The 20,008-nt window shown below is 32.6% G+C and overlaps 3 protein-coding genes across 4 annotated transcripts; 2 read left to right on the top strand and 1 right to left on the bottom strand.

The window, feature by feature from the left end:
* Positions 1-4,303: 4,303 nt before the first annotated feature.
* LOC141667353 (protein WHAT'S THIS FACTOR 1 homolog, chloroplastic) lies at positions 4,304-6,588 on the top strand. The gene is made up of 2 exons (XM_074473797.1): positions 4,304-4,411; positions 4,551-6,588. The coding sequence occupies exon 2, from the start codon at positions 4,589-4,591 to the stop codon at positions 5,783-5,785; it is 1,197 nt and encodes a 398-aa protein (XP_074329898.1). The 5' UTR covers positions 4,304-4,411; positions 4,551-4,588; the 3' UTR covers positions 5,786-6,588.
* A 527-nt stretch (positions 6,589-7,115) lies between these two features.
* On the top strand, positions 7,116-14,784 carry LOC141667351 (uncharacterized). Of its 2 annotated transcripts, XM_074473795.1 has the most exons (13): positions 7,116-7,384; positions 8,146-8,560; positions 8,751-8,845; positions 9,109-9,267; positions 9,429-9,765; positions 11,630-11,748; positions 11,841-11,913; positions 12,331-12,554; positions 12,629-12,809; positions 13,078-13,176; positions 13,264-13,434; positions 13,662-13,721; positions 13,815-14,784. In XM_074473795.1, the coding sequence occupies exons 1-13, from the start codon at positions 7,335-7,337 to the stop codon at positions 14,037-14,039; spliced, it is 2,208 nt and encodes a 735-aa protein (XP_074329896.1). In that variant the 5' UTR covers positions 7,116-7,334; the 3' UTR covers positions 14,040-14,784. The 2 variants fall into 2 exon arrangements, with proteins under 2 accessions (XP_074329896.1, XP_074329897.1); XM_074473796.1 differs by lacking the exon at positions 9,109-9,267.
* Positions 14,645-16,151, bottom strand: LOC141667354 (aquaporin TIP2-1). Its single transcript, XM_074473798.1, has 3 exons — positions 15,900-16,151; positions 15,393-15,643; positions 14,645-15,215 (listed from the first exon to the last, which is right to left on the bottom strand). The coding sequence occupies exons 1-3, from the start codon at positions 16,024-16,026 to the stop codon at positions 14,847-14,849; spliced, it is 747 nt and encodes a 248-aa protein (XP_074329899.1). The 5' UTR covers positions 16,027-16,151; the 3' UTR covers positions 14,645-14,846.
* Between the last annotated feature and the right edge of the window lie 3,857 nt (positions 16,152-20,008).

Raw genomic sequence — 20,008 nt, 5'->3', positions numbered from 1 at the left:
ATTCAGACTTAAAATGCATTTAATAGAATATTTATCAGAATCATAATAGTAACAGCCATCAGAGTTTTCACTCTGAAAAGTATATACTCAGCCATCAGCAAATCTCGATATCCATATCAGTATTTATATCAAAGTTTGTTAAACTCTGATCAGCAAATATTGATCCTCAGACAGATCAATATTTATACAGCCATATCAAAGTTTGTTAAACTCAAATCAATAAATACTGATAGCCCCGTGTTATAATTAAATACTAATTCAATATTTATATTAAAATAATATAATAAGTCGGTAAATTAAACTTGTTGTAAAATTCCTCTCTCAGGTCGTCCTGCGTATGCTGAGACATTCGCCCAAATCGCCCTTCGACCTGAGTCGAGTTGTGGCACGACGAAGCGCGTCGACGGTTATATGTGCGCGAGGTCCACACTAACACCAGACACAGCCACATGTCCTAAGTGTTATATACTACTCTTGCACATTATATTATATAAAGCACACAGCTGTTAGGAGGAAATACACATAAATATTCGAGATTCATTCTACCAATACGGAGTACACACACAAAATATATTTACCACGAAAAAGCCACATCCTAGCTTTTATTATTAATCAAGTAATTATCAATAATATAATCAATATGTAACACCTCAATGGTATTCCACACTGATACTTGAGCTAATCAATGCTCATGTATCTCCCAAACGATATCTAAGATGACTACATCTCCTAAGCATAACTATCAAATATGATAAGACTATGTATATATAGTCTCCAAAACCTAGCTAATAAGACATACATAATTCGATTATAATAATAATTATCTACGCATACAATTATTATCCATTCTTATTATAATATAATTGTCTATCCATATAATTATTACCCAATCCAATTATGTCTTGTATCACCAAGCTCATACAATCATATTGGGTTTAAACCCAACAACAACCTCTCTTTAAAATATTAATATGGGATAAAATCACACAACTCATTTCAAACTACTAACTTCAACTCAATTTCTACATGGATTACACTAAAAATGAACTAGATCCCGACATGAAAGTTTAAGTCCTCATTACAAGTAACAACTTCCAACAATTAGTTCTCGGTAATTCCATGAAGAACACGCTTAAAATGTATCTTTAACTTACCATTTTCTAACAGTATGTATATGTATAAGTGCAGTTCAGATTAAAAGTAGGTTATGTTAAGTCAAACTGAAACCGGCAAATAATCCAAAAATATTTAAATAATTGAATATAAATTGTGAACCGCATTTCAGTTTTGGTTCAAATCTGTTCAAATTTATTATGTGGATTATGCGGTTTCACCCGAATTGTAATCACAGTGCTAAACTTAGTACCACGTAAGCATACTAATATCAATAGAGTCATTCTTTCCTGAAATAACAATGATAGGACCAGTCTGTCCACTGTACATAAAATTGAATCTTGCTAAACTTAGTATCACGTTAGCATACTAATAGCGACAAAGTCCTTATTTCCATAAATAACAATAATAGTACCGGTTTGGAAATTGTTGTAGTGTTAGTTCCGATGTACATAAAATTGAGTATTACTATAATGTTAGATGTATAAAAAGTTGTGAAATTGTAGTAGTATTAAAGTTAAATTCTTCAAAAGTTAAATAAAAAAAGTTGAAATTATTTTATTATAGTATGGGAATAAGCCAACAACAAAGATTATGAATTTGTGAAAAAATTATTTGCGACCCAACCATAACGACGAAAATAAATAAGTCGCACGAACTAACATTACCAAAATAATAATAAAATCAATGATGATCTTACAAATGACAAAATTGGATGGTAATATTCAGATTGAAAATGATAACGGTCGGATGACTATTTTTTTGTCAGAATGAAACAATTTTATTAATAAAATTTCGGAATACAATAAGAGTATATCTTCCATTCACAAAGTTCATCATATAATCGAAAGCCAACCAAGTTGCCTCCAAACGTTTAGACAATAAAACCTTAATGTATGAAACAGATAACCCACAAAAAAGATCTCGTTAAAATCTCGCAAAAGTAACACTCCATGGAAAAAAACTCAGGGAGAAAAAATGGTTCCCTCTACAAAATACATTTTATACAAAACTAATAAGAACTAGTGTCTTCCGATAGTTGTAAGAAATCCCTCATATCATCAAAATTTAAAACTAAACTGTTTTGTACTCCGAGGTTTCTCGCTAACTGATTGTAATATAAAGTTTGAAAAAAGATACACAATAAAAACTCTTACAATCATCCTAAAATAAGAACAAATAAAATGATGAGAATATATTAAAAATAATGAAGAAAATTATATCTGATAATAATTTATTTGAAGAAAAAGAATAAACATACAATAAGACATTAAAGAAATAAAAGATCTAACCAAAAGAGGTCTCTGGTTAGAAAAAAAAACTATATAGTAGGACACAAGTAGTCATTAACAACTCGTAAATATCGAATAAATGGTCAAAAATTATCATATATGACACTCTCACATTGGCACAAATAAACCATTTCATGTGACAAAACATTCTATAAATAAGAGTAATAATCGTTATATATATAATTCAAGACACATGTAAAAAACAAGATCAAAAAAATCTCCCAACTTAAAAAATAAGACAAATATGAAAATTAATATATGCAATAAATAATTAATCTAAATGACACATAAATTAATTAAAAGCTAAATAAAAGTTACCTAATCATGACATAAATTGTTATCAAGAGTAATGACACATAAATAACACCATATATGACACAAACACCAAATAATGACACCATATGGGACATGGCCCGTTTGGAATTTCTTAAAATATATAATTTATATCTTAAAATTGAAAAATATTATGGACATTATAACTTATAAGTTATTCGGGTGTTTGGATAATCTTACTTATAAGTTATTTATAATGACACCATATGGGACATGGCCCGTTTGAAATTTCTTAAAATATATAATTTATATCTTAAAATTGAAAAATATTATGGACATTATAACTTATAAGTTATTCGGGTGTTTGGATAATCTTACTTATAAGTTATTTATAAGTTGATAATGTGTTTGGTAAATTATAACTTAAATTATAACTTATAAATTATAATTTTTTTGAAACAAACTAATAGTGTAAATTACAAATTCCATGAATTTAAAATTTTAATAGATGAATATAAATAAAAAGAAGAAAGTCAAAAATTAGGATTATGATTTCGGGATAAATTTATATAATATACACAATTCATCTCGATGAAAATAAAATTTATACTATTGATCCGGATTAAAACAACAAAATTAAATATAATTATATTTATTTATAAAATTAAATATAAATAAAATTGGGAGGATTACATGCAACCGTATAATATTTTTAATAAAGGTAACTTTATAAAGTTTACACAAATATATAATATTTTTATATATTTTTATTAATAGAATACAATGAGATAGAAGCATGAGAGTCTACGAGGATAAAGATGAGAAGAAACTCGCTGAAACTGAAAACAAAAATTTGAATGTAAGAACGGGCCAAGGAGACACTATTATCGATGGTGACAACAACCTATAGTAAGCTTCCTCGACTGTAAACAAAATAAGAATAAACTACGAAGAATTTTAAAAAAATTTAATTTCAATTATTTTTTTTCAAACTCTCGATAAAGTATCATGACTTATGACTTTGAAAACATTAACACAATATTGAATAATACAATATATAATTATAGGAGAAATAAAATAATTATTTCAATTACAATATTAGTGAAATAAGAGGAGTTTATCTTATATCTTATTTTTTTTCTCTTTTATTATTAGTTTGTATATAATCTGTCGAAACAAAATATAGTCAATGTATAAAATTTGTTGTATTATGACAAAATTAAAATTTATGCCTTCTAAACTTGATTAAGAAAAAGGTTGAAAAAAATATTTTATTATAATCCACGATCTCATGTGATAAATATGGTATATATTAAAGATAAATCTTATATATTTATATTAGAAATATATTATTTTATAAAAAAAATGCCGTAAAATATGTATTTAGGAGAATTACATGCGTGGGCAATATATTTTTAATACTAAATTTTAAATTTTTAATCAAATCAAAATCATGTAATTACAAATACTTTTATACTCATAAATTATGAATGTTTGTTTAGAAGTATTAAGCGCTTATTTCATTTATAACTAATAAATTTCTTACAAATCAAATATAACGAAGAAATAGAGAATTTCAGTTATGATTACCGATTAATGGTTGGTAGAATATAATTGTTCAAGTTTCCAAATCTATAATATGTGGAAATTCAAAATTCCAAACACCTAATCGGGGCTCCGAAACTTCTTAAACCCTAATTTCTCCTCCAGTATCTAACTGCTCTACTCTCCAGGTATTGACTCGATTCACATTTCTTTCTCGTAAATTTATACATTTTTGTTTTAATCTCACCACTTCACTTTATTATTTGCGTTGCACAAGTAGTAATTTATCTGTAGATTGATACTTTGATATTCATACAAATCATACAGTTAAAGAAGCTTTAATCTCGCCGAATCAAATCAAATTTATGGCTTTGCGTTGTCTCCTCTACAATACCCACAATTTTAAATTGTTATCACTTGTAGAAAAACCCATTGTTTATCAACATTGCTTAAACCCTAAACCCTCTTTTCTTTGTTTGTTTAAATCGTGTTTTTCAACCTCATTTCTCATCACTAAAACCCCCAAAAAATTCAAGAAACGCAAGAAAAACGATAGCCCGCGAACAAACCCGATACAGAAAGATTATCCCCGGATTCCACATTTCGAGAACTTGATTCTGCGTGATGCCCATTTTCGGTTTCTTACGAAAACTAAAGCTTATCTTTTTAAACAACCTGAGCATGTTCTCCAGCTTGATGAGGCTGGAAAGCTCCATAAGGAGCTTGGTTTTCCGAGAGGGCGCAAAGTGATTCGTTCAATTCAGCGACATCCGCTTATTTTTGAGACATATAGGCATAGTGATGGGAAAATGTGGTTTGGGTTTAGTGATTTAATGGAGAGGTTGGTAGATGAGGAGCTTTGTATATGGGATAAAATGGAAAAAGATAGAGTTGATGTTGTTAGAAAGTTGTTGATGATGTCTGCTAAAAAGAGGATTCCGTTGAGTAAAATTTATCATTGTAGGCTGTTGTTTGGAATTCCAGAAGATTTTAGAGACAGGGTTTTGAGGTATCCAAATTATTTCAAGATTGAGGTTGAGAATGATGGGAAAAGAATACTTGAGCTTGTGAACTGGGATCCATCATTGGCTATTAGTGTGTTAGAGAAAGAGTTTTTGGTCGATGAGGATCGAGTTAAACAGGCGTTTAAATTTCCTGTAAAACATGGCAAGTTGTTAGAGCTGGAAGTGGACGATGAAAAGAGATTGAATTTGTTGAATACGCTTCCTCTTGTTTCTCCTTATTCGGACGGGGCAAGTTTGGATCTTTGGACGTTGGAAGCAGAAAAGTATAGGGTTGGGGTGATTCATGAGTTTCTGAATTTGACATTGGAGAAAAGGGCCTCTATACACCATATAGTGGAGTTTAAGGAGGAGCTTAGTCTTACTAAGCATACTTATCAGATGCTACTAAAGCAGCCCCGGACATTCTACTTGGCTGGCACTGAGATGAATTGGGCTGTTTTTTTGAAGGAAGGTTATGGGAAAGATGGGGGATTAATCAATCAGGATCCCCAGCTGGATTTCAATGATAAATTGTATAAATATGCAGAAATGCAATAAATGGAGTCGGGGACTGATCTCAGTAAGTCAGGATATGGTGAATATACTCTTCAGTCTTCAAGTCATTTTTTTGATGGCTTGATTTACATTACGAAACTGTTATATGCAATTGTTGTTTAAGTGAAAGGAATCATACACCTAAATAATATATTGCCAGCCAGTCTAATGTTATTGGTTGGAAGGGTAGTTGTACTATTTCTGTGAATTTATTCATCACAGGGCTTCATATACGTGATATGTTCTTAAATGAGTATAGTGGTGATCTGTTCTTAAATGAGTACACTGGAGTTTCTTTGAAAACCATGAACGGAAGAAATATGTATTGTAAATATCTTTCATATGAAATAGCAAAAAAATATGGAAGAATAATGTTCCAGATGGGTTTTAACCGAGACTAGGCAGGCAGGACACGGTAGATCTTGTTCTCTAAAAGGAGTCTGAGTTAAAAGCTTCTAAAGATGAAATAGCAATGCGAAGATAAATACGTGAACTCCAATTACAAGTTTTGACTGGGGCAGTCAAAATTTCCTCTGAATTACTTTTTATTAAATTAAAGAAGCTCATGTTGTAGAAGACAGAGGTTCAGTGGTGTTTGACTACCGGAATTATACATTTGATGTATATTATTTCCTCTTTTCTTCTGAATAGCATCCATAGTTTGAACGAATTTCTACTGAGATGTGAATTATGGCATTTAGTCTGACAATTTTTAGAATTCAATCTTAAATTTAATTACATGAATGATTGTAGACTTCGAACTTCTAAGAATTATGACAATTAAGTTCTTCTTTTTGCTTGTATTATATATTAGTTCCTCTCGTCAAGTATCTTGAAACATTCTATGTTGTTTTGTTGTTTAGTTATGGCTTAACCAGACCAAAAGGGAAAAAATGAAAAAATTACATAAACAAGGTGGTCTTGGCTACTTAAATATTGTCCTAGATCTCTACTTTGTATATTCTTATTTTTCTGGAACTTCTGTTTGTATCTATTCTGCTTTTGAACATACTCTGTAATAATATATTTTCTTTATTATCTTCACATGGGCAATTCTAATAAGTTAACCAGTTCTACAATTACTGTAAACCTTGGTCATTTATGTCCCCTTCCCTTTCCTCTCCACCTTTATCATTTCTTATATATGTCACTTATAATTTACTAATATATTATAGGTAGATCATTACTGTCAGGGACTCATGTGCACATGCAAATAGAATAAATTAAAAAGCATTTGCCACCATTGTCAATAAATTAATCAAAAGCATAATGGTAATGAACAGTATATATTTTCATTATTTGGGTAATTAGTGAAAAATATAAGAATAAAGCAAATGGCACCAACATGCATAGGTACATAGAGAAGTCCAAAACAGAGAAATGTGCTGCGTTGGCGGGAGCCAAATCCCAAGAACCAAGAGATACAATGATTGATTGTAACCTTAGATGATGTACAACTTCCCCATTTTATTGGCTTTTAATGGAGACACTTGCTGTACAGTACTAAATATATTGCCCTTTCTGCCATATACTTCTCTTTCTTTTTCCTGCCATGGCCTCCCAATTCTCCCTGCACATCCCCCACCTCTCTCCCTGCCGCGTGTGAGCTCTCTCTCTCTCTCTCTCTCTCTCTCTCTCTCTCTCTCTCTCTCTCTCTCTCTCTCTGTGTGTGTGTGTGTGTGTGTGCGCGCGCGTGCACGCACGCGCAAGTCCCTTGTTGAGTTTAGTGTATTGAGTTTTCTGAAAAATCATGCATGTTTCATTTTTTTTTACTCTTTCTTACTACTTGAAATGATGTTACTGAAGGGAGGAGAACTGATTCTTATCTCTCAATTACGTAGGATTTGAGAAGAAAACTATAGCCATGTAGCATATAAAGATAAACTAGATGGGACTTTGACAGAGTTGGTGTGGTTTAGTAATAATTTTCATCTGAGAACCAAAACTATATTACGGGGTTCAAGATTTTTCTTGTTAAAATGGCAGAACATCATAGGACTAACAAACTTTTAATATATTGACAGATTAGTATTTAGATGCTTAGGGTGAAGGAGGGTCTCTAAAATGAATCCAACTAATCAAGGAAGCAAAAAACAAACAGCATCATTTGTTGAGAAGTCATACATAGTATTCAAGGCTCCCAGATCAACAGGTCTAGGAAGGTTCCAGTCGGCGCAGCCTTATCACGACCTAGCGGCAAGTAGACATTTTACTATCATGGAAACGACCACATCATTGTTGAGGATAAAAATAGCAAACACGTGATAAATCAGAATAAAAATTGGTCCTGTAACAGAAGATTTAGTTGATGGCTGATATCTTCAAAATTAGAGATGCTCATTACCTTCTTCTTTCTGTTGTAGAGAATCTTTTGAGCCTGAAGACAGTATAAGGTATAAAGCTACTTCCTCCCATCCCTCAGAGTTGAAGTCGAAGTATGGTCTTTTAAAAAACAATTACTTGTGTGGATTCCTGTTCAGACGCACACACTTGTCTTTGTCCAACTCAGTAAGAAGATATCTACCAAAGGTATATTCATCCAATTCTTCTTCTGACACTGATCAAACTAATGTCGAGGATGAGCAGCCTGTAGCTATGGCTAATTCTCTTGAGATTGAATGTAATCGGATCAATTGCCTAGTGTGGGTACTCCATGAATCTGCTAGAAGTTTTTCAGTTGCAATTCAGAAAGTTAAATTAGCTAGACATGACCCAGAGCTAGCGATGGCATGGGTTGGAGTTGATGTTCACTCATGGCACAAAAAGATCGCTTATCAGGTATGCAAGTACACACAAAAAGACTGGCATTGAGATTGCTTGACAGACCAGGAGAATAAAGTTTCTAGGCTCTGATTAGATTTTAATATCTTTTAAGTACTTGTCATCTTTTTTATTCGTTTTTGATGTAAGCATATATATCAACTTATCACATTATAATTAGATACATAATTATGAATTCTGACTGCAGGTAGCAGTTTACGCTTTACTGAAGGCCACAATTGAGGTGGAGCTATTTCTTTCTCACAAACGTAGCATTAATTCTTCTGTTTCAGTTTCTGAGATGTAAGTATATAAGGTCCTTTTGCGATTTGTCCTCGCTTATCATTTGACATATGTGTTTCTCCTCTACTTTTCAATTCCGCATATGAGTATATTAAGAATGAACTTATTCTTTTTTTTCTGTCATATAATGAAACATAATTTGATGCCCATGTAACTGTTTATAGTTTCTCTATGTAAGCTGCCAACTGCTAAAATATTTCTCGACCAACGAATTGTGGAATTTCTGTTTGGGTTTGACAATTTTGTTCAATCAAATGTTTTAGCTTGTATTCAACAACAAGTTCTCTTGAGGTGTGCATAGAAAGTCAACTTACCACGAGGAGCCCACAATTAGTACACTGGTTTAAAACTGTGGAACTGCCTCGAATTGCAGGATTGTTTATCCCGCTATTCAAAAAGTGGTCCTTGGATTATGCAGGAAGGTCTGTTTTATAAAATTATTCGCAAATACACGTCGAATTTATAATCTGATAATTTTTTAGCAGTTCGTGATTATATATCTTAATGATATGGAATCTCGTTTTGTAATATGATGCTCAAGATGCCCCAACATTTAAGAAGATTCTAAACACATATAACTCAGTGGTGTTGCAGGGATCATTTTGGCAATAAGTTGCTGCACTGCAGTGAGAAAGTTGGGTTCAGGGCGTCTGTCTTGTCCTTCATTATCCGTATCCATTGAAGATATACTAGTAAAGCTCATGAACTTGTCCCACAGCCTGGTTTCTGTGGATAAATTGCATCACCTGGCAAGTGAGGCTGGATTTGAAGAGGACTTCTTGTTGCATTTTGGGTCAAAGATTCTGCCCAGTAAGAACACAGAAAATATAGAATTTTGGATTGGCCTTGTTCGGGCAAAACTTTCTGAAGCATTTCACAGGGAGAGTGTGATTTCAGGGAAACAAGCATTCTGCAACAAGGTCAGTTCTCAAGTCATCTAATTATGGGGCCTCTTTACCTCAGTGTGAAAACACTGATATATTATGTTTTTAAATGTATAGAATGTGGCAAGTTCCAAAACAAATATAACTATAATTAAATATAATATAACATATATGTATATTTTTTATAATTTAGGCTTCTAAATTCCAAGTTTTTAGCATCTACCAAAATATTGTAGATCAGATCCTTGTATTTCATATCCAAGGATGAGGACTTGTCACAACTTACAAATCACAACTTTGTTAATTATTACTCCCTCTGTCCCATTGAATTCTATACGTTACTTTTCGGCACGCTTTTCAATGCTCATTTAAAACATAACTCCACAATATTTTTTTAATTTTTTTTTCTGAATAAAAGTTTCATGTTTAAACTTTTATTCAAAAAAGAAAAATTTGAAAAAAAACATTATCAAACTATACTTTATAGAAGCCTCGAAATACGTGCAAATAGTAAACGTATAGAATCGAACGGGACGAAGGGAGTATAACTTTCAATTAAAACTAACAAATACATACATTCATACATGATTCATATATGTATATATACAATCATATTCGTATACATATACACACATAATATATATGTATAGTTATAAAATATCATATTATACTATCGTACATATATGTATATAACTATATATATATATGAAAGAAGAAGAATAAGAAGCTTAATGTGAATTAAGGTTAAAGAAGATTGATAAGTGGAAAAGCTCGGTATATGTTATTTAGGCTGGGTTGCACAGTTTGTCTTGTTAGATTAGAAATTAGGGTTGAAATCTCTGTTAAAATTGATTTGAACAGGATTTGGGCCTTTATAATAAACCAGTCGATGACCGACTAGTCTGCTCGACTAATCGCCCAGTCGACCAGTCAGTCGACTAGTCACTCGAAATATCTGATTTTCTCCAGTCGACAAGTTCAGTCGAGACTAGTCGTCGACTAGTCACGAACTAGTCGCCGACTAGTCGCGACTAGTCGAGCGCCGTGACAATTATGCATTTTGCATCCCCCAACTATGTATTCTCTCACAAGTAACACCCCCGACCCGTTTTTCGTCAAGTTTGACCGTTAAATAACTGTTGAACGGGGGTAATTTAGTAATTTTATTGCAAAATCAGTTTTAATACTTATAATTTAATATATTTTATAAAATATAATAAAACTATTTTGATCTACTTTTACTTTTTAAAATTCGATTTGTAATATATTAATAATTTCAATTTATATTACCTACATTTAACATAAATGCAAATCTTTTTTAAAAAAATAAATAAATTTAAACATAGTTAATTAATTTTTAAAGTGAAATAAAATTTAAAAGATGGTAACAAATTTTTTTGTAATGATTATTTCTTACTTTTACATTTTAATGTGTGCTCCTAATTTATTATAATAATTATTATTGCATTACAAATTTTAATATAATGTATATCATATTTTCCTGATATTTAAAAAATACTAGTTTACCCCTGGTCAACCTTTAGTTGACAGTCATACCAGGTGCAAGATTTGAAATCTAGTTGATCACTGTTTTAAGTAGTTTAACTGCTTACAATTTTTGGGTGTTTTTTTAACTTGACGGAAAATGGGCCAGGGGATGTTAGTTGTAAAAGGATGCATAGGTAAGGGATGCAAAATGTATATAACTATAATATGGGGTGCGAAGTGCAATAAGTTTAAACCAAGGGTATGTAAAGTGAATTTTACTCTTTCAAAAGTTCATAGTAAAAATATTTTTTTATCTTTTATTTTATGCCATCTGTTGACTGCCTTGTTTAACTAGCACTTTTGATAAATAAATTCTTAAAACATGAGAATGTTCTAATATGAAACATGACAGGATCAGGAGAATAATTTGTCTATTCTTGGACTTTTTGCATATTTGGGAAGGGAAACCAGATTATTCATATCGAGAATGAAGATTAAAGATCTCGATGAACAAGTTGTGGACTTTCTTAGGCAGGGTTCTTCCTCTACTAGGCATAAAGAGACAAAATTACCTCTGTCCTTGCTGCATTACTAATTTAAAATGTGCCTTATACGTTTTGCAGTTACTTGGAGTGCGGCACCCTTTTCATCTATCCTAAATTTTCTTCCTTGCGTGAGTATCAGCTCTTCATGGAGGTCAGTATGCAGTGGTGAAGCTATGTCCAGAAGAATAAATCAAAATCATAGATTTTTTAGCCTTGCACTATATTTATATAAAAGTTTAAGATTCCATGCAACATTGGCACTTTAGCGGCACACGGTACTTAAGCCTCTCTTTAGAGAACTCTTTTAATGTGTCTGGGTGTGACTGCAAAAACTAATCTTATATATGATTACATAAGAAACACGGTTCTTGTTATTTTATTGGTGGGTATCAAACATAACTATAAATCTAAACAATGTACTATATATTTGATTTTCTTTTATTTTTTTCTTGTGAAGTTGCTCTTGGAATTAAAAAAAAGTAAATAAGTTTTGTCCCCGTTCATTTCAAATTTTCCAGTATGTTATCAAATTTAAGTTGGACTATTTTGTTAAACTTGTTGTTAGCAGGTAGTTACTGATGAAATTGGATGGCTAGATTTCTATGCTGAATATTATTGCAAGTTCAATCAAGACAGACGAAGGTCCAAACACCGTAAGGTACAGGCAGAAAAAGAAATCATTCTATACACAGTTTTTACAGTTTGCTACGATGTTTTTTCTGGGTTTGCTCACTATAGTCATTCAACTCAACGGCCCTTAGATTCAAATTTGTTGGCGTTCTTGCTTCGAAGGTAATAACTTGGCCCAAATTTATCTTCACCGGTATGGTTTAAAGTCCCTATGATGATTTGCTGTCTTGTTACAGTCAGAGCTTACTTTCTATTTGTTTGGAGGACTACTGGGCTGCGTATGATAGATCCAGTAGACCAACAACTCCATTCCCAACTACTGGAATGATAAACTCATCAGGAACATTAGAAGCACAACAGAGACCAATCGACTTTCTTGAAAGAGGAAGTAAGCAACATGGATCAGAAGCTACTGAGGTATCATTTAATACAATGGGAATTGAAGTATCGTTATGCTTTCTTTGTAAGCTCTTTAATACAAGCAATAAGTTATAGTATTGGGAAAAAACACCATCTCTCTGTAACATTATCTCGTTCTTCTCTCAAAACATAGTGAATCTTTTTTAAATTTCTGTAGAATCCTTGGTTCTAATTTACTTTTTATTCTTTAAGAACAGAACTTGGAGTTTTTTTTCCTTCGCAAGGATCAACTTCTATTTATACCTATAGCTTCTTGCAATTTCAGACTGGTGGCAAAAATAGGCGGGGTGTTGTTCCTGAATCGAAATCTTTCTATTGGAGTCTACTGAGTAAATCACCCTCCAAGCTTATATCTGCCAGTACTGTAAGGCCAAAGATCCTCTATATCTGGTTGATTTCAGTATTACTATATTTGTGTAGAGACGCTAATTGCAAACTAAATGGCATACAGGCTGTATGGATGGGTACTCAGCTACTTTTTGTAGATGTATTAGTTTCTTTGAAACTTTTTATGAAGCAATTACTGGGAAAAAAGGTTACTGAAAGAGAGAAGAAAAAGATTGACAAAACTCTAGCTGATATTGCAACATTAGTTCCGGTTACGATTCTAATGCTTATTCCTGTAAGCATCTGTTAATTTCCATATTATCTATACTTGCATCATTTTTTTCATTTGCTTAAAAAGCTAACCAGTCTGCTGAGCAAAATTTTTAATCCACTGGCATTTGCATTGTTTTTCTGGCTGTCAAATAGAGAAGCCTTTCGAAAATACACTTACAATTTAAGGTAGCAAAGATATGGTCGGTTATAAGTATTTACAACTATTTTAAATCCTGTGTCTGTAATTAGGTGTCTGCAGTGGGACATGCAGCTATGTTAACAGCAATTAAGAGATACATTCCAGCACTGGTAAATAAATCTATGCAATCCAGAGTTACTAGCCAGCATCCTATGTGTTATCTATTTAAATAGCAACACTTATCTTTGTTTCTTTTAATTCAGATTCCATCTCCCTATTGTTCTGAAAGGCTCAACATGGTGAAACAACTAAAGAGAACAAAGAAGATGGAAATTCAGGCGTGGAGCAGCATTGAAGAAAATGCCATGTTTGGTGAAGCATGCAAAGAAATGAAACAGGAAAATTGTTCAATTGGAAGCAATATTGAAGCCAAGAGTCCATTGCGGGAAGCAGATCCAGAAAATGAAGAGTTCGAAGTTCAATTATAAAATGTATGTCACCAGATAAGCTTCCTCCGAACTTGCTCTTATATTCCCAATAACCATCACATTAGTAAATCATTATCTGAATGAGACTGTAAATAGCTAGCTGTGCATAGAAACTGGAATCGGTATCAGGAAACTGGTAACTGGCATGTAAGATATGGATACTTTATATAAAGTTCATACCTACTGGTGCAGAATACGCCTACAAAATCATATAGGTCCTGCTAAATGCGACCTTGCCCAATTGCCGGTATCTAATTCCACGAAGAGGTTGTTACCGGATATGATGTTTTATACTACTATGGTTTATGATAAGTGTAAAGATGCACTTTCTTAATTATACTTTCCAAGAACTTGATCATAATATTAATGTTTAGATTAATCTAACTAGCAACGCCATGCAAGTAGGGCTTTATTTTTATAAAGGGATAGATTGTGGTGCTGTTGAGTAAAAGTTATATTTCTAGTTGTATCAAAATTGAATTAGTTTGTTTTTGACAAATTAGTCATTTCATCTGCCCAGCTGTGTAATTTGTATTGAGACAGTCTGCTTGGGGTCTAGTAGCTATAACTGTAAAACAATTATATGAAAAAACAGTCATGAAATGTGGACTAAATTTGAATCCATTTTCACACAATAATAAAGGAAACAACACACTCCATTAGATGGATTTTACAGCTCTGAAATGAGAAGAAGAAAAAAAGAAATTAAATTAGAAATTCACAAAAGAAAGAAAAGTGAAGTAAACTTCATTTCCTTTCTCTTATTGAGAAAACAAACTTTTAATGGGATTGGAACTGAGAAAATCATTAGTACTGGTTTGTAATTGGAATGTGTTCCTGTTGCATGAACACATTAGGATAAATGATTCCGGCCAGTCCGCCACCGATAAGGGGTCCGGCCCAGTAGATCCAGTGACCACTGAAGTTGCCACTGGCAACTGCAGGCCCAAATGATCTGGCTGGGTTCATTGATCCCCCTGAGAATGGGCCAGCTGCCAAGATATTGGCACCTACGATGAAACCAATAGCAATAGGTGCAATTGTGCCAAGTGAACCCTTCTTTGGGTCAGCTGCTGTGGCATAAACTGTGTAAACCAAAGCAAAGGTGATAATAATCTCAAACACAACTCCTTGTACTGCTCCAACACCGGCTGCAACACCATGGATCGGAACGGCCTGAAAAATAAAGTCACATAAACCGAAATTAGTACGTCATGCTAAAAGAAACAAAATTTAAGAGGGCCAAATGTACGCAAATATTAGTATTATCTCGTTTCAACTTTTGTACACACTAAAACAACATACATGAACACCTAGCAAATTTCTGTGATACTAGAGCAAGTATGTGATTACCAAGCCCCCGGTGACAACTTTTAGGAGGTAGCAAGCAACAACGGAGCCAGCAAGTTGAGCGATCCAGTAGAAAATGCTGGTGAGAATAGTGATCTGGCCACCAACAGCCAGTCCAAAAGTAACGGCGGGGTTTACATGGCCACCGGAGATGTTGGCTCCAATAGCAACCGCAACAAACAGAGCCAGTCCGTGACAGATTGCAATCGCAACCAATCCCGATGGATCAAGTGCAGCATCGGATGTAACCTTTGCTATTTACACCAAAATGACCAAAAAACATGATTTTTTTTTTAAAAAGATTAGTATAATACAGTATAGCCAACAATGGTATGAAACAGCGGTAGAGTTCGTGTCCCGATTGCGGGAGGTTAAGAATTGGAATACTTATTTAGCAAAAGAAAAGTATGACAGCTTATAACTATAAAAGCATGTTAATACTGTATGAGTCCAACCAATGTCCATGCAAGGGATGCTATGCATAAAATGTGGACATATTTATATATATACCGTAAGCAATAGCGGAGCCAACACCGGCAAAGACAAAGAGCAAGGTGGAGATGAACTCAGCTACATAGGCTTTCAAAGTAGCTAAGCTAAATGAATCATCAAACCTTCCGAATGCAATTCCTGGCATCTTTGTTTTGTAAAATTCTAATATGAAATTAAACTTTAAAATACACACTCCAGATAGTGGGAGTGAAAGTGAGAGAGATAAGGGGTTTTAGAGGTGATCACACAAAGCCTTTCGGTCTCAACTCATATATACTTGAAATAATGCAGTATTCGTGTAACATGTTTATATCACGCCAAATTTAATTTTTTTAAAGTTCCACAACTATCTATGATGACTATTACTTTAAATTATCATTTCGCTGATAATTCAACTCATTCTTTTATTAAGGTTTTTAGAATTTAGCATAAATTACGTGTACTTTGGTTTTTATCCAAATAAATAAGGAAAGGAGGGATCGAAAGTGTCTTTGTGCACTAAAATTTCTACAGAATGCTATTAATAGTATACTTTCTTGAGGAAGCTTTTCTGATTACTTTGTTTGCTACCATTTCTGAAAGGAAATTACCCTTTTATTTTAAACACGTCTCTTAACATTTCGTATAACTTTTTTTTCAAATGTCAGTGATACAAAATTGTATTCAAAATATTATGTGACTAATCTTATTTTGTTATATTAATATAAAAAAAATGAACCTCTATCTTCATACTAACAACAATAATCAAATGCACCTACCAGTCCTACTCCACTTGGCACCCCCTTTAATGAAAATAAAAAATTTAAATAAAAAATTTTCTAAGTGACGTCGAAATATATCACATATAATATATAAATTAATTTTTGGAAAATGAAAAAAAATACAATGAAATCAAATTTAAAAATAAAAGTCACCAATTAACGAAAAAAATAAATTATAATTAGAAGGGATAAGATGGGATCGGAAAGTTGTATATTAATTATGCAACACGTTTAGACTAGTTTCTCATTTTCTAGTTATTTTTATTTTATTATTCCCTAGATTTAGAGTTATACTTTAACTTTTTTTTGACAAGGTTTGAACTTGGTGTGTTAAAATACATTGATATTTTGTTCCAAATATATTTTTTGAAATAAATGGAAAAGAAAGAGAAATTTTAAATTTCTTTAACTTTTTTCAGAGTCGATTTTTGAAGGAGGAAAAGAAATTTAAAGAATTGGGAAGAAATCCCTTTAATATATGTCACAATTTTTTTAAAATATAACTCATTTTCCATTTTTTTTTTCATTTCCTGAATTTGGAAACACACAATGTTAATATTAAAATATTCATTATATATACCTCCAGCTTTGAGAGTGTATTAAATTATTCGTCATTGAGATATAGGTGAGGTGGAAGAAGATAAGGGGAATAGAAAGGTAAGGGTATGGTATAACAGATCGAGTAGGAGCATATCCAATCAGGGGGATAATAACAATTGAGAAAATTGCAAATTTGAGTGCAAAAATGAGCTGTCTTCACTGTACTGAGACCCGGATTTGTCCAGGAGATGTTCAATCAAAAACACACACATATATACGCCAACCCCCATGTGAACCGCCCCACCCCCACTTTCCTGTGCTGTGTTATGGGTCCTTTTCTCCCTTTCCCCTCAAATAAATGAATTTATTGTTATTGATTTACAAGCTTTAATTTTAATTATTCAATTTCAATAGGTAATATACAAAATATCATATTATGCATATTATAACTACCTCTTTAATGAATTATAAATTACTATTTTTATAAAAAAGATAGTCCTGTACTTTTTTTAAAGTGAATGATATTATATTATCAAAGAAATTGACCTCCACCCAAATTTAGGCCATATTAATGTCTGTGTAAGCAAATGATTGGGCGAAATACTGATGAACCAATACTACTTTTGCTAGAAAAGTTCGCCGACCATTCGATAAAGGACATAATATTGGAATACTTATTAAAATAGCTCATTGATTGGTGGATAAGAATGAGAAATATAGAAGGTGTGCTTTGTTTGTCGGATAAAGCTCACATATTATAAATAATTATATTGACTAATAATGTACTGCCATGCTCCTTTTTTTAAAAAAAATAAGAATAGTTTGAACATGCAATCTAGGAAAGGAGTCGAAATGATATACAGTATCTTATATTTAGAAGTATATAAATATTAAAATTTTATCAATTTTAATAAATTTATGTGCTAGACTTAAACCATTTTACAGTTATTTAAATGTCAGGTTGGTTTATAAATAAATTAAGTAATATATCAACACAAACACATTATTAAATATCCGTGCCTCGCACGAATTATAAAACTAATTATTATTTAATTAATTAAACTACTTTCGATTAATGTTCTAATTAATCACCGATTATTCAAATAATCACTCAACGATATTTTCACTGAATAATACCGATTTCCAAATTTTAGAACACAAGTTGTACTACCTAAACTACTCGTTGACAGCTCGTAAAAACAATATCAAGGTCAAGAATTAGAGCTGATTTATGTTGTATTGCTTTCGTCTAGTTTAATTCGGATATACTGTTCCTGTATATTGCATAATGGTATTATCCAGATCTGAACTTTGCTTCTTTCATGATGCATCACTGAAAATGTATTTCAGTTGTTCTTGCATTTTGTATTGTAACATTTAAAGTCTGTAAAAATATCAAAATAGCAGACGGGAGTCTTTTTCTTTAAACAATATCAAGCCTAAGAATTTTATCTGAAAGAAGATCATGCCTCAGAATAATTATGAAGAAACTTGGAGTTGAATAAATCGGTTTTGGGAAAAATGTTCAAAGTCAAGATCTCTACGAGTCACAGATTTAGTGTTATACAGAAGTCATTCGAGAACTCCAAAGTGACTTATAGAGAACTCAGGAAAGCTACTAGAGAACTCAGAGATATCGACAAGCCAAATTGAAGATATGAAATTTGAGATATCGACAAGTCATTTCTTCACTAGAGAACTCAGAGTTATCGACAAAGTCAACATTCATTAGAGAACTCTGAGTTATCGATAAATCAAATTTGACTAGAAAACTCAGAGATATCGACAAGCCAAAATTGACTAGTGAACTCTGAGTTATCGACGAGTCAAATTTGACTAGAGAACTCTGAGTTATCGACAAGTCAATAAGTCACTAGAGTCAAATTTTATAATTGATAAAATTACACGTTATTGGCCCTTTCAACCGCACCATTTAGCAACCGGTGTGCAAAGTTGACTTATCGAGTATTCACAGTCAAGGAATGCTCCATCCACGTGTTTGACAAATCTGCACCTATAATATCCCTATAATTTTATTTACTCTCTCATTTCGACCATAACTCATGAGAAATGTGTTTCATGAGCTATTTTGTAATTTTCAGAGCAAATAAAGAAGGAAAACACAAAATTATTCTTGCATACACAATAAAAATTCCATAAAAATGATTAATGTAAGTATAATTTAATTTTTTTCATGTATTTTTATTCTGAAAATAAAAAATTGAGTCCGTAGTTCTTGGAATTTATTCGTTGTAGGCCGATGTTGGGGAAGCCTAAAGCCTAACGTGTTCCTTGGTCGTGGTTTCCCTAAATAGCGAATGAGGTGGCCTTTACCCGAGGATAGCCGGAAGGTGAAACCAAGCATGCTTGCTTCGTTTTCCAGAATAGCTAGATTCTTCTCGGTTCTGAACAAGCATGACTGGTTAGGCAGGGCTAGTGTTATGATGCAACACTATAGAGTACTTCCCCGGGGCATGTTGTAGATGGTTCAAGTGCTCTAATTATCAATGAAAGCCAAACCTCAAATGATGAGCCAAGATCCCAGACTCCAGTTGCCTCAACAAGTGAGCACAGAACCAATGATTCACAGGAACAAGTCATTCTGGAATTGGAAGAAGATGAGTTCTATACCCTGGATGAACTTGATGAGCTTGATCAGTCAATGGCCTATGTGGAAAGAAAGTTCTCTAATATTAGAGTAAAGAATCCAAGATTCTGCAAGGGTAAAGGACAATCATTCAACAAAGACAACAGCTGGAAAGGAAAAGGGAAGTACACATCTGATAGGAAAAATGTTTACAAAACTGGATATGTTGACAGATCAAA

Source organism: Apium graveolens, chromosome 6 (genome assembly GCF_009905375.1).
Source record: "Apium graveolens cultivar Ventura chromosome 6, ASM990537v1, whole genome shotgun sequence".
NCBI lineage: Eukaryota > Viridiplantae > Streptophyta > Magnoliopsida > Apiales > Apiaceae > Apium > Apium graveolens.
Note: the sequence above shows the minus strand (reverse complement) of the source record. Positions and strands in the feature narration are given on the sequence as shown.